This window comes from Pelodiscus sinensis, chromosome 10 (assembly GCF_052426305.1).
Source record: "Pelodiscus sinensis isolate ZL-2025 chromosome 10, ASM5242630v1, whole genome shotgun sequence".
In the NCBI taxonomy this organism is placed as follows: Eukaryota; Metazoa; Chordata; order Testudines; family Trionychidae; genus Pelodiscus; species Pelodiscus sinensis.
In genome coordinates, this window is record NC_143061.1 from 25028418 (window position 1) to 25043090 (window position 14673).

At 41.9% G+C, this 14673-nt stretch overlaps 2 protein-coding genes across 3 annotated transcripts in view; one reads left to right on the top strand and one right to left on the bottom strand.

The window, feature by feature from the left end:
- Window positions 1-1649, bottom strand: part of RSRC1 (arginine and serine rich coiled-coil 1) — a 362617-nt gene extending 360968 nt beyond the window's left edge. Inside the window, exon 1 of the mRNA XM_075937794.2 lies at window positions 1511-1649. The gene's annotated coding sequence lies outside the window, so the exon portion shown is untranslated. The remainder of the gene's footprint in view (window positions 1-1510) is intronic.
- Window positions 1650-4451: 2802 nt separating this feature from the next.
- On the top strand, window positions 4452-13961 carry SHOX2 (SHOX homeobox 2). 2 transcript variants are annotated; one of them, XM_006123458.5, is made up of 5 exons: window positions 4452-5219; window positions 7904-8112; window positions 10375-10432; window positions 10865-10953; window positions 12051-13961. In XM_006123458.5, exons 1-5 carry the CDS (start codon window positions 4931-4933, stop codon window positions 12306-12308), a joined length of 903 nt encoding a protein of 300 aa, XP_006123520.1. In that variant the 5' UTR covers window positions 4452-4930; the 3' UTR covers window positions 12309-13961. The 2 variants fall into 2 exon arrangements, with proteins under 2 accessions (XP_006123520.1, XP_006123519.1); XM_006123457.5 differs by having other exon boundaries at window positions 4454-5219; window positions 12015-13961.
- The last annotated feature ends 712 nt before the right edge of the window (window positions 13962-14673 follow it).

Consider the following 14673-nt stretch of genomic DNA (forward strand, 5'->3'; position numbering starts at 1 on the left):
TATGGGGAGCCTGATGCCAGCCTTCCCACGGCATTTCAAAACAGTAGCACTGCACGGAGCCCAGGGTTAGCAGGGGTAGTCCCAAGCTGATCCCAGACTCCACACAAGGCCGCCGCTTTGAAACGCTGCATGCAGCCTGGGGCTTTACTTTGAGTAAAAAATTTAAAAACTAGGAATAAAATGTTTTCTATTACAGACTAACATGGCTACCTCTCTGAAACTTAATTACTTGAGGAGAGTACAAATACTGAAAGAATGTACTTGACTAGTGTAACAAAATATTTCTACTTAGTTGCTTTCCACCTCTGGCATTAGGGATGTTAAAATGAGGGATTTTTTTAAAAAACATATAATCGCTGAATTTTTCAGTGGTTTCACATTAATATGCAGCAGGGAAGCAGCTCCACAGGAGCCTGATATGTGCAGGGAGCAGCCTTTAAACTGGCTCCTGTGAAGCTGCTTGCCACTCCCTTCATTCATGCTGCTGCCACTGGTGCAGAGGCACCAGTTCCAACCAAGCACTGGCTCCTGCCTGCCCCTCCTCCCCACTCTAACACACAGGCAGCAGTGTGGGAAGGGGAGCAGATGGCTCCCTGGGAGCCAATGCTCATGGGAAGTTGTCTTAAAATCCCAGGTTCATCATTTAACTGTGTAGCCCTACTTCACACATGTTCTTCAGAGACCAACAACCTCCACTATGCCCTCTTAACCATCCTGTTAGCCTCAAAGCATAGCTCACAAGGATGATCTATAACCTTTTCATACAGGATTATGAAAGCTAGGTCCAGTTTAAAAAGTCTTGCTTCCCTTTTGTGAGCCCCTGGGCCATAACAAGGGTGAGGCAAGCAGGGTGCTCAACCCCTGGTGCATCAGAATCTGAACTGCAAAGATGCAATAAGTAAAAATAAGGTGCTGCAAGAGCATGACACGTGCTAACATAAGGGGGGGGCACAGAATTAATATTTTGCCCCAGGTGCAAAAATACTTAGTTACGGAGCCTCTGGCTCACTCAACCCCATCAAGAGGCCCTGAAAATTGGTGGGGCACTTTACAGTTGGATGTAACCGGGGTAGGCCCCATTTCCCTACACAATGACTCGCACTCGCTGGGGTGCGGGTAGGGGCGGACGAGGCGCGGCAGGCCCTGCTTCCACTCGCAGGCCCGGCTGCTGGAACTGGAGGCGAAGGGGGCTGCACCGCACGCGGGGGTTGCACTGGCCTAGAAGGGCGCGCGCGCGGACCCGCTCTCTCCGCGGCCCTGCGCTGACAGGACAAGTGACAAGAGCTGGCGCCGCTCCCCTGGGGGGAGGGGCTGGGAAACGGGGGCCTCCCTGAGGGCGGGTGGCTACTGCCGTGGCCTCGCTCCCTCCTTGCGAGGGGCCGGCCCCGCTCCCGCAGCCGACAGGGCCCAGGCCGCGGAGCGGGCAGAGCCCGGCGCTTCCCCGGAGTCACCTCGGAAGCGCCAGCCCCCGCCGGCCCACAAAGCGGCGGCCCCGGCCCAGGCTCGTTACCTGACTCCCGCCTCCGGCCCGGCGCGCGAGAGCCCGGAAAAGGCTGCCGGGTTTGAGCTCAGCGCCTTCCTGGTGCCGCCGCCAGGCACGGCCAAGCCATCCCGGAGCTCATCCATTCAGCCAGGCAGGCGGCAGGGCTAGGGAAGGCGGAAGACATCGATTAGCGCTTCTGCACTCCTCTCCAGTGAGGATAAGCAACGATCATCCTAATAAAAATGATACCAACAAATTAATTAATTAGAGTGCACTGAGCCTGTGTGGGCTTTTTTAAATGCAGCTAAGCGGGGTAAAATTAATGTCCTTTCTTTAGCCAAAAATGCTGGAATAAATAAATCACAGGGCTCTGTCTCTATAGGTGCACTATGATTAAAATCTCATGATTTATTTGCAAATTCCTTTAAAATGCGGCGTTTCTCCTTCCCCAGAAGTGGTGATGGTCTTCTGAGGTTGGGTGCAAATTAGTTTTTCATTTAAGAGACTGTTTTGACTCGTGCTGTTTGAGGAAGGAGAAGAAGAAGGGGGCTGTTGGGAGGAGGGGGAGAAAATTAAATTTATAGTTTTTCATTTAAGCCAAAAGTAATTAAAGAAGCTCAGTATTTCCTGGAATACATACTACCCTGACATATTTTTTCCATGGCAGAGAGGTCCATTTCCCTTCTTTGCCAGAAAGGCTAAGCACTTGAAGTGCTGGAGTAAAGTATCTACTATGCGCTTTGGGTCGCTTTCTGGGTGGTGGTGAAGTGGGAGAAAGAGCTGAGTCTTAAAACTGTTTGCTATACACGATCTTCAGTTATTCGCAGACAGCTGAGATTAAATAAAACAGTTCAGTTAATGGGTCCTGTTAAAAAGATGCCGAAGTCTCCAATGTATTAGGGAAAGGTGTTTCAAAAGATTCCCTACTTAACTTGTTTCAAAATCTTGAGTCGATTGGGGAGGAGGGTTGGTCATATTACAAAATATACGCTGCTTCATTTTGCATTGTTTTCTTCTCCCCTCCCGCGCCAGAAAGAGTACAGAACACACTGAGTACACATATTTGGGAAGAATAAGGGCGGTAGTCGCTTTCTATGCTCTTAGATTTTTTAATCATTTAAATATTTGCATAACAGTTTGATATTTGCTTAGCTTTTTTGTAATACTAAGCACCAACTCAAAATCCCTGGCTCAAACATGTACCGTCTTAAATGAACCCTTCAAACATACATTCATATACAGACAACTTTGATTTGTCCACATTATTTCCAAAAACACAAGTTGTATCTTGCGTTCCGAATAGTTTGATTACATTTGTTTCGCTTTTAAGTTTGGGGAGTGTTTGGTATCTGAAATATTCTTAGTTCTACTTCAAATTTATATGTATGATTTAGAATTAGTGTTGCCACGGCGGGAAGTGCAATAAACTATGAAACAAAAAGAAATTTGTTCACACGTATTAACAGCTAAAGTTTGGTATTTAAAACTTATTCTCTTTTCGGCTCACTTTGTCACTTTAACAGTAACATCTTGTCATATTTGTGTGGTTCAGAATAATTGTGAATTCATTTAATTGGGCCAGTGATAACAATCTTCCCAAACAATCTCAAAAATCGATATAACATACGGATGTTTCCGTTGCTTCCTTCAAAGTCCAGTACTTTGTAATATCAAATCCGTCAGTCTAAACAGACTGAACTAAAAGTACTTTGTGTTTCCTTAAGCAAAATGATGTCTTGATTAGTTTTGTCTTCTAAATGAAAAAACTTTGGAAATTATTTCCTATGGTAACTAATACACACATAACTGTATCTGAGACATGCTAATTACATTCTAAATACTGTACCTATTATAGTAAATAAACACTCTTTTATGTAAAGTCGTCTTTGAAGAGGTCAAATGAAAAATCAATACATAAGCAAGAGTTAAACAATTTTGAATAATTTATTAGCACTCTATCAAAGGTGTAAAATAGCTGCATCCTAAATAGCCTGTCAATGAAAATGTTATTTTAATAGGATTTAAACAACAATAGAAAAGCAGTATTAGCAATAAATACGGTTTAATCTGATGCCTCTATTTGTCATATAAAAATGTTAATGTCAGGATTGCATTTGTCATTCTTAACTGCATTTTTTTTTATTTTGTGTGTTTCTATTACTAAGGAAGAACTTTTCAAGCTTTGTTGTCATGTAAGGTGTTAATGTTTACAGAGCCTATAGTCAAGTATCCTATAACTTGCACATCTCCATTTGCTTAACGCAAATAACAATTACATCTTAATACTAAATATATTTCCTCACGTATGAAAAACAGTCTTACAATGAACTGATATTAGCAATATATAGTATACGGGAGAGTTTTCTCAAAATATGTGTGTGTTTTCAGTGTTAACAACTAAGATAAAAACCTGTAAAAGTAAACTGTGTGTTTGGGATTCTCTTCTCTTAGTCCTGTGGGATAAATAAAACATATTCGAACTGCAAACAAATTTAGAAAAAATGCATCAGATTCTTAACACAAAAAGTAACTATGTTCCTCTGGGGAGATGTGTTGACGCAAATGTAATAATCTGATTCAAAGAAAGCATGGGGAAAGATTACTTGGTTGGTATCAGAACGTATATTTCCTATCACCAGTTCCAGCTACTCAAACACACTTTTAAATTTGGCGTGTCAGTAAACATCTGCTTGGGAAATATCGTGACAAATCAACCGCACAACCTTTCAAATTAACACACATCTCTCTCGCTCTCTTTCTCTTGTTAATTGTAACCGACCAAACCCGCACGCATTTCTTGTGAGAGCAGTTTCTTCCCTCGGACAGTATCACCTGCAGGACTGCTACTGTGTGCTGTGTATACACGACATTTGTAGGAAGCGCTCCCGGTTCCTTGTCCTCTCTCCAAGCAGACTTGTCATTTTTCATTTTAGCCACTCCCCTGCAGATCCTGCCCATTCCCCCTGTGTTTAACTAACTCAGGACACTAGCGCAAGATCCACGCCTAATTAAATTAATTAGGGATTCTTGTCAATCCTGGATTAATGGCCGATAGCAACCCCTGGCCACAAGGATCTGAAACCTGGAGGACTAGCGATCTCTCTGTCTCGCTCTTTCGCCTCGGCGATGCTGGACTGATACAGGAGAAGCGGGTTCATTCATAGTTCCAAGGGGAGGTAATTTGCTCAGAACAAGGGGCAGGCTTTGCAAAGTATAAATAGTGCGACTTCAATAGCAACATCACTATCAGATCTGAACTCTTAGCAGGAAGAATTGTCAAAGATCTTAACATTTCACAAGATCGCTCCAGTTGGGAACCATCCGCTCCCATTTAACTCCAGCCCCATTGCAGCGGGCCTCCTCCCCTCCCCACTCCATTGATGTGTTATTGGGGGGTTTGGAACAGTAAGCGGAAAAAACAAGGGGAAGGCGCCCTGAGAGCCGGCGATGGAAGAACTTACAGCTTTTGTCTCCAAGTCGTTTGATCAGAAAGTGAAAGAGAAAAAGGAGCTGATCACGTACAGGGAGGTTCTGGAGAGTGGACCTGTCAGAGGAGGCAAGGAGTCAGGCGGCTCCAGCGAGCCCAGCCGGGAAGACGTGAGCAGCCCAGCGGTCCGAGCTGGCGGAGTAGGCGGCGGCGGCGGTGGAGGAGGCGGAGCGCGGTCTCCAGTCAGAGAGCTGGACATGGGCGCCGCTGAGAGAGCCAGGGACACGGGCACTCCCAAACTCAGCGAGGGTAAAGGCAACCCCCGCGCACCCCGCGGCCCCTTTCTCTCCCACCCATCCCCCCGCTAGCCTAGGCCGGTCTGGGGCGCTGAGTTCAATAACTGGACGGTTGTTTGGGGGAGAGCCGGGAGGAGGAGGGGGCTGGTTTTCACTCTGTTTTTGCTCAGAGAACCCCACATGCAGCTCTCCTGCAGGAGCCTGCCCGGCCCGGGCACAGGGCTCTGCGGCGGGGGTGAAAGTGACGGGAGAATGAGCGTGTCCCCACCCCCACCCACGACCAGGGGCGCACAGATGTAGCCTCTGCCGAGGGGAAGGGGACCGGCAACCGGCTTGGGATTTGGGGAACAGCCATCGAGGACTTTTGCGATAATAGAAACAGCTTTCTCCTGGCTCTGTTCTCCGTCATTTGATCCACCGGGGGTTGCTTCAGACCAGGAGGACGGTGACTGTATCAGGCTTTATTTCTCGATGAACTTTTGTGTTTTCTCTCCAACCGTGAGTGTGTAAACCACACCACACGGTCGGGCGATTTTGTTCAGGCTCGTACGTTAGTAGGCTGCAGTGCTGAAACTACTTTACATTTTGCAGTACACATGTTGTATTTGCATACGACAATGTGGTAGATTTAAACTTGACTGCCACTTTAACGATTCCAGGGGTTTAAACAATACCATTAATTTGGAGAGTCTGATATACAGTAATGGGTATCTTTCCACGTTTTTCCAATTAAGGAAAATATGTGGTATGCCTAGAAGTTTAGATTAAAATATTTAAGCACGCAATTAACTTGTTTATAACATGATCTGTTCCTGATTATAACGAGAAGTCATTGTGGTAAGAACGAAAGCTACGTTACATATATTAATCCATTTATATTTAAAAAGCTGAAAATTTCCATAGCATAGTTGAAAGTTTGATATCTAAGCAGTAAATGAAGTATATTTAATGTTTATACATTTTAATCGGATATTGATGAGGACATAGTTTCATGTTAGATGATTTAAAAATACATTATAAATAGGAATATTTTATACAATGTTGTACATTTATTTTAAAAACAGCCAGTTGCATAACTGGGTATAAATGTTAGGGATGTGTGTACAATAAACGTTTATTTAAAAAAAAACTAATAGTTACAATGCAAGCATGTGTTCTACCAGGAGTCCTTTCCTTACCCTTTCTGTTTGGCTTTATCTGTCTGCCGATATGTGCATGAACATATGCAGAGACAGAGAGACTGAGGGAAGAAAATAATGTTATAATGTTATAAAAAGCACCGTTTGCTTATTCAAAGAGCACTATAGATGTCAGCTACATTTGAATGGCTGCCTTTGGTTTTAGAATGAGGTTATAATATCTAGGGACTGTTTACTCCAGATCTTTTGTTCAAAGAATTATTTCTCTCCAGATCGGAACTCGATTGAGAACATCTTCCGGAAATGATTTTATAAACAAATTCTGATAGCGATCAGAGGGCTATAACGAGCTGCGAACACAGTAAACAAATCGTGGACTTAAGATGCGCAAATAAAACCCCTCCCAAAGCTCTGCAGTGGGAAGCAGGAATTCGGAAGAAATATTGTACAATTACAGACACAACTTATTGTTAGGAAGCCCTGAAAATATTAATGAATTACACAAATAGCGTCACCCAGTGATATTTTAATAGATAAGCATAGCTAACTGAAAATGCTTAGTCACCAGGAAATTAAACAATAATGATAAAAACACCAGCAAACCTCAGCATATGTAAATTCAGAAAAGACAAGTGCATGTTTTATTAAACACGGGATGTGCCGAGAGCATGAAACGCGTTAAACAATCCAGAGACGGTCCGGATGCCAGATTTACCACTTAAACCTGTTGCTGTGATATTTAAGGTACTAATTCATCAGGAGATCGAAGACTTGATTTTTTAGTTTTGGCTTTCAATAAATAATGAGAGGTGATGGTCCAGGCATTAAATTTGTACCCAGGGTAATTCAAACATGGCGTTTCCCTTGACACTGTCCGACGACAGGGTGGTAAGAGGTTCCCCCCAAATAGCACTGAAGTTAATAAGGCCGACTTTAATTCAGCCTCGGTTCCTGCGTGGAGCAATGTTATGTTTTGGTGGGCATGGCATTTCGCTGCCATTTGTCTCAGGCGTGCGCCTCGATGGGTCTAGATTAAAATGATTATTCGCAAATAAAGGCTTTATTACAGACGGGAGAGCGATTGCTTGACAGCTCTGGTGGTTTGAAAGGGTCACAGTTTGACTCTGCAATGATTTACTGAAGTTATACGGAGAGGCTCGGAAATGTAGATGTAAATCAATGTTCTGGTTTGGCTCATCCACACGGGTCACTCTTTAACCGAAATACGTTTGGAAATAAGGCCTTTACGTGAAAAGTATTTTTTGTTGTTGTTGCCTGTTCTGTCAGAGGAATACTGTGTCAGCCAGCCATGCTAATAGCGCTGGCCCCAAACCTCACTCCCAAGGAACACACGTATGCTTTTAAACTTGAGCTGGCCATGCTCTGTTTTGAGTCCTGATCTTTAGCATTCCCATTGACTCTCCTCCCCTTTCTTTCCCCACAAGCCAAGAACATTTTCCTCCTGAAGTTAAAGAATAAAAACTAGAGGGGCCAAATCCCACGCCCGCGCGGACAGCCTCGGCGAGAGGTGGGTTTGATGGTTTTGTTTCACGCTCAGTCTCCCCAGAGCTGAAGGATCGCAAAGAGGATGCGAAAGTGATGGAGGACGAAGGGCAGACGAAAATCAAGCAGAGGAGAAGCCGGACCAATTTCACTCTGGAGCAGCTGAACGAGCTGGAGAGGCTTTTCGATGAGACCCACTATCCGGACGCCTTCATGCGAGAGGAGCTGAGTCAGCGGCTGGGTCTGTCCGAGGCCAGAGTGCAGGTAGGGTAGCAAAGACTATTGCAACCTGTGGGTCTCTCTCGGTGTGTAATTTCGCTGTAATAAAGCATTGCGTGCGAACTTGCCGTGTCTGATGAAATCCACAAATTCTAGAATGTCCAATAGATTCTGTCCCTCGCTAGAAAAGATACTCCTGTGCCTAACTGCACCCATCACAGGCGCGAACCACTGCTCCGGGCGTTATTGTGGTTGATGTCCTCCTAAGCTTAACGCTTCCTACTTACAAGGATTTTAAACAGCGGTTGGTTTTTGGCTGACTATAAGAATCACAAAGGACGTTTTGTTCACGTGAACTGTGTTTTTTCCTAGTCTGCTCCTGTTTCGGGGTTTACCAGACGGATGTACCAATTAAGTTTATAGATGTACTGACTATAAACTAAATTAGTAACTGCTAAGTGAAGAAATTTTACGGTCAGTTTTTACCGGTGGTTCTTAAATCTTAAGTGAAGCCACAGAAAGAGAGAACAAGTTTTGCTGGTCTGGCTTTGTTTGTTCATTATTAAAATATAATCTCCAATGAAATAGCAAAATGTTTAACCGCACTTCTTTATATAGAAATGAAACAAGCTACCTTGTTTACTTCCAACCTTCTCTCTGGAAATTTTGAAAATCAGTTCTTGAGCTCTCTCCAGTCACCTGAATGTAATAAATAGCGGGCAAGCGGTCTGGGGCTTTACCCAGATGGAGAGCCGAAGGTAACTTATCAAATGAGAACAAATGTAGCTGTTTCAGTGTATTTCCCTTCTAATAATAAAATAAGAGAAAATTATGGTCATTATTTGTTGGAACACATGGAGCAGTTTTAGGCCCCAAACATCTGCAGCTGTTTGAAAGTATTGCTGTAACAGATACTCCCCCTCAATCTTTGTGCTTATAGGCCACCATCTGCACCAAACTATGCACACAATTCTTATGGGGTTTCCCTGCATCTTGTAATAGGATAAGGACATAAACAGAGCAGTCACGTTGGACCAGAAAAGTAATAATAAGCAGCCTTTGTCACCAGTCTCACCAAACAAGCCTTCCCTTTCACTTCTTTGCTTTTCTGTTTTGTGCGGAGGCAGCCACCTATTTATGCTGAACAAATCTTTAAAAACCCCAAGACGATGAAAGTCCCAACTTCTCCATGAAAAATTAAAAAGAGATGATTCCTTCTGGTGGATGTTTGCTCGACAAAGAATCCCACTGTAGCACCTAATCCATACTACTATTATGTCAAATCACTGGGTGCATAATAACTTTTAGAGATTTACATAGATTAAACCCATTCCCTTCACATAGTTCCGGAAAACGCTGTACAATTATTTTACCTTGTTTCTCCATTAATTTGTAAATTATGGAAAGCATCTTTTAAATGAGAGACTGGAAGTGAGCGTGGGCATTGGGCAGATTTAGCTTGACTAAAATAAATTGTAGGCTGGGAGAGGTATTCCCATTTATAGTTGACTTAAAGGAAGCCCTAAAGAAAAGATTGTTTTGAGTTGTTTGCCTTGGGGAAAGATTATTCGGGTAGATGTGGCTTCTGAAATGCAGAGATTTCTCTTATTAAGTGAAATGTTTAAAACACTCTCCCTCCTTCTCTTTACGGAAGTAAAACTTTATTATTGAATGTGTTTCAACAGCTCTATATCCAATAGTAACAGCATCTTCCTGCCTAACGTGCAGACTTTTCTATAGAAGCATATTAGATTATCATAATAATGAGACAATTATTCCGCTTCTGTGTTACACTCCACTGCACAGAGGAACAGAGAAATTCTAAACTTCTTTGTAGTGAAGCTTTTATGACAGTAATTACCCCCCAAAAGTGAGTCATTAAATGCTTTGGTGTTTAGTTTTTCTTGAAGATAAAGCTAATTAATATTACAGGATATTAATGAGCACATTCTTCTAAGGGCTTACAGCGCAAACATCTAAACCCATTATCACAAGTTAGTATTAGCTATCAGGGAGTGATTTAGGTCATTTGGGACACTAATATGGAAAGATGAAACCAGGGCTAAGAAAGTAAGTTTTTACAGAACTAGTATGAGCTTCAATTGTCTATTTTCTATATTTTTATTATTTTCGGGATGTCTTTTAGCTTCTAACCTTGCAAATCTGAGCTCTCCAATACAGCCAAAATAAACTGTTTGCAATAACGGTGGCAATATTCTGATCGCACACAACTGTGATCTTTTGTTTGGGTCTCTTTTAATACTGGATTTCTATTGTAGTATCTGGTTTATTTTTCTGTTTCTTCAGGTATGGTTTCAAAACAGACGAGCTAAGTGCAGAAAACAAGAAAACCAGCTTCATAAAGGTATGCTTAACGGCATTATAAAAGAGGGTTAGGTTGAAAAGGGGAATTATTCAGTATCGATAATATCAGTTAGGACGGAAAGTTCCTGCCGAGAAACACCTACGGCTCCATATTTGTAGGATATATGTCCGAATATGAAAGCTACCTATATTATATTAAAACTATTACAACAGCAATTGGTTACAAATGGCATTAAACTTGTATTGAAAGAAAGAAAGAAAGAAAGAAAGAAAGAAAGAAAGAAAGAAAGAAAGAAAGAAAGAAAGAAAGAAAGAAAGAAAGAAAGAAAGAAAGAAAGAAAGAAAGAAAGAAAGAAAAACGCTGGAAGCGAAGACTGTAGTGTGTGCACCTCTACGTTTCTAGAACTCAGTCGTTTGTTGCAAACTAAGGCTAAGCCGGTATTTATGTATTTATTTTTGCTGATTATTGCAGGGGTTCTTATAGGCGCAGCCAGTCAATTTGAAGCTTGCAGAGTTGCTCCATATGTCAATGTAGGCGCTTTGAGGATGCCATTTCAGCAGGCAAGTACAGTAAAAGCGACTTGTAACGATAAGGTGCAAATGAGTGACCCCCTTTTTTGGGATAAGTTTTCCCCCATATATGAAACGACTGTTGTCAGCATCTCTTCAATATTTATACCGTGATTATATAGCGGGAACAATACATTTTTTTAAAAGCCCCACACTTCCCCAGATCTGAATGTGCAACTCTCTGTCATCAAAGAAAACTCCGCTAGAGATGGAGGGCAGTATCCGGCTCTTTAAAAATGCACGGAAAGATTTCAAGCAGAGGGTTACACGGGAAAGGCCTTTCAGTCCAAGTTACCGATTCTGATGCAAAGCTGATTCATGCAAGTGTTTCTGAGAGCTATTCTCACACACCATTCTTACTCCACATAGACAGGAAAACTGGCGTGGAGTTTCCTTTCTATATAAAGAGAGCCAACAACAATAGCTAACTACGTAACTGCTGAGCCAAATCCCAGCGGACACTGCCACTGCCATCCACTCACACCTCCTTCTCCACTCCAATAAGGGAAAACCACCCTCTCATCTCAAGCTAGCGGTCGGCTAATGATAATAAAATAATAATCGTTTGGGGCATTATTATTCATAATGAATGTTTGCATCCTTGTAACGGGAAGCCTGCCCTCCTGACTTTTTCCAGATTGCTGTTATCAGCCTGTGTTACAGGCTGGGCGAGACAGCAGTAATTTTGATATCGTGTTTTACTATACTTTTATTATTATTATTAATAATAATAATTAATAATAATCTCTCTAGGATAAGAACAGTTTCCCTTCATGTCACACACAGAATTTCACTGTTAGGCACACTTGCAGACAGACAGGCCAGCTCACACAAACACAGGCAGACTGATTGTAAGGCAGGCAGATTGTCGTACAGGCAGACAGAATGCCACACAGGCACAATCACAGACAGACTGAGACAGGTAGGCAGATTGTCACACCACACGGGCACATTCCCAGGCAGACTGTCCCACAAACACAGGCAGGCAGACTACACTCCCAGCCCCGCTTAGGTGTGTTAATACTTTGTTTTTATTCTTGTTACACCTTTAGGATAGTCATTGCAACGTGACGCCCTTGTCCTTTCAGGTTCAGGCCCAGCTGCAGTTGGACAGCGCCGTGGCACACGCACATCACCACCTCCACCCACACCTGGCCGCCCACGCCCCCTACATGATGTTCCCTGCGCCGCCCTTCGGCCTGCCCTTGGCCACACTGGCCGCGGAATCCGCCTCTGCAGCTTCGGTGGTGGCAGCAGCAGCGGCGGCCAAGACCACCAGCAAGAACTCCAGCATCGCTGACCTCAGACTGAAAGCCAAAAAGCACGCGGCTGCTTTAGGGCTGTGACTCCTCCTCCATCTCCCCCACCCTCTCCACGACCATCTCTTGGGGACACTGCAATCACACAATCCAGAGGATCCCAACACAAAACAAAAGCATCACGGCAAACACAAGAGAAAGGCTAATGACTTCAGTGGGTCGAGTCCTATTTATGACTTAAAAGCAAAACACACAGAGAACAAGGCTGGAAAGAACAGAGAAATATTGTAATAAAACACAAACATCCAGAAAGTGTGTGTGCGCGCGTGCGTGCGTGTGTATGTGAGAGAAAGAGATTTCTAAAATCAATTAAAGAAAATTGAACAAAAATAAGTAAATAAAAGGAACAAAACCACTGTGAGGTATTTCATAGGTTACGAAATATGAAGAAAAATAAATATTATTAAAGGAAATCAAGATGAGAGAGGGGAGACAAAAAGGAACAACTTTAAAGTTTTTTTAATGGAGAAAAAAAGACGAGAAATGGAAGGAAGATATATACTTATTTAAAGAATTAGATGAAATAGACACGCAGCTGGGAAGTTCACAGGTTTTGAAACTGACCTTTTTCTGCGAAGTTCACTTTAATACAAGAAATTTGATAAGAGAGGCGGGCCTCCTTTCACGTTGCATCAGATACTTGAGTTTAACAACCACGTCTGGAAATAGCGAGAAGAAGAAAAGAATAAGAAAAAAAGACAATGATTTACTCTGAGAATTTCTAATGGGAAAACTGTCCGGGATATTTCTTCCAGCAGAATTCCGGGTTGCATGTATTTGTATTTCATTGATGGCGTCCCTTTGATTCACTTGCACTTCACCCTCATCTTTAGTAGAAAAAAACAAACCAGACAAACAAATGTGGCTGATATTTTTAACCTTGGAAGACAGAGAAAGAGAGAGATCAACCACTATCCTTTTCATTCATATCTTTGTTGGCTGTTTGCTGTCCCACTCCTGAAATAAGAGGGATCAGAAAGCATGAGAACAGAGGAGTATTTCTCTTGGCAGGCTCTCTGATGTCCTCGGGACAAAAACTGTATTTAATTCCCCAACCACACAATGTTAAATTCCAATAAAAGGTACAAGGTACATGTACAATATGTTGATACACACGAACAAAGTTTATTTTGGCTATAACTTGTGAACTGATAGTTGACTGTCAAACATTTACATTTTATCTCATAAAGGTGTATCTATTCACGTAATCCTGTGATTTTTTTAAAAAATTGAAAAACATAGATATTTAATCTGGGATATTTTGGTGATTTGTATCCCAGCTTGCCATCAAACCCTCATGATTTTAGTATTTTTTGCCAAGAAAGAGGGAAAGCTCTTCTAAGTGAACTTTGGTATGGATGGGCTTTGCAACTATTTGTTCTCCATGAAAACAAAATTATTTATATTCACCGTATTTTTTCTAGTGTATTTTAAGTTATTTAAAAAAAAACCCGAAAAAATATGCTGTTATTTCATTACATTTGTTGTCAGTACAATATATTTTGTTTCACTCAGGTTTGCTTCACCTTCGTTAATGTTTTTTGACGTCACAATTTTCAATAAGTGCCAAGTTATGAATTTAAGACTCTTTGCGATTTAATGAATGAAAAAAAGTTTTAGCTGACGGGTCTACGTCACTTCTGGTACTGTTAATATTAAATGATCAGTGGCATTCTTCCATTTTTGTGTTTATACCTTTATAGAGCACGCATGTTTCTTTCTGCTTTTTAATATGCAACAAACCTATAATGCCCGGCACAATGCAAAATAATCACTCTTCCCTATGTATGCTTTAAGGTCACTTTGAAATTAATTTAAAAGAATCTCAGTTTTATAAGAATAGTGCTTCATTTGACTCTGGCTTTAAAATAGGCCTATGAAGCTAATATAGCACTCGAATCATTAAAACCTTTACAAACTTCCCGCAAATAATAAAACTGGGGAAAGTGCAATAAGTCAAAGTATTTTTCACTTAAGAAACCCTGAGAATTTGTATAGTTGGGAAAAATATTCTCTCCCTTGTTTTTTTGTAGTCAGTATCTCTAATGTTGCCTTGTAGATGAAAAAGATGTGGTATGGTATTTTTCCAAGAGCTGCCTAAAAGGTTTTACTAGAAAATATTTTCCAGACAAAATAATTCTGAATGTATATGGCAAGATTGCCTTAAGTTTTTTTTAGTGTAGTCTTTGTAATATGCAACCGACGTTGCAGTATCAAATTATTTCTTTAAGGCAAGCAAGATAGTTAAATTAACATGATAAAATGTTCCATTCCTTCCGCTGCTCCGGGAGTGGTTTGGAAAGTCATCTGAATAACGGTGTGCAGATAAGAACTTCCCACCCCTACCCACCAATTCAATACAAATTATACCCAAAGCTCTGATGCTTCCAGA

Coding starts and splice junctions, on each gene's coding strand:
- SHOX2 (XM_006123457.5), top strand. CDS start 4,931: ATGGAAGAACTTACAGCTTTTGTCTCCAAGTCGTTTGATCAGAAAGTG. Junction 5,220..7,903: donor CACTCCCAAACTCAGCGAGG/GTAAAGGCAACC, acceptor TTTCACGCTCAG/TCTCCCCAGAGCTGAAGGAT. Junction 10,954..12,014: donor TGAGGATGCCATTTCAGCAG/GCAAGTACAGTA, acceptor TTACACCTTTAG/GATAGTCATTGCAACGTGAC.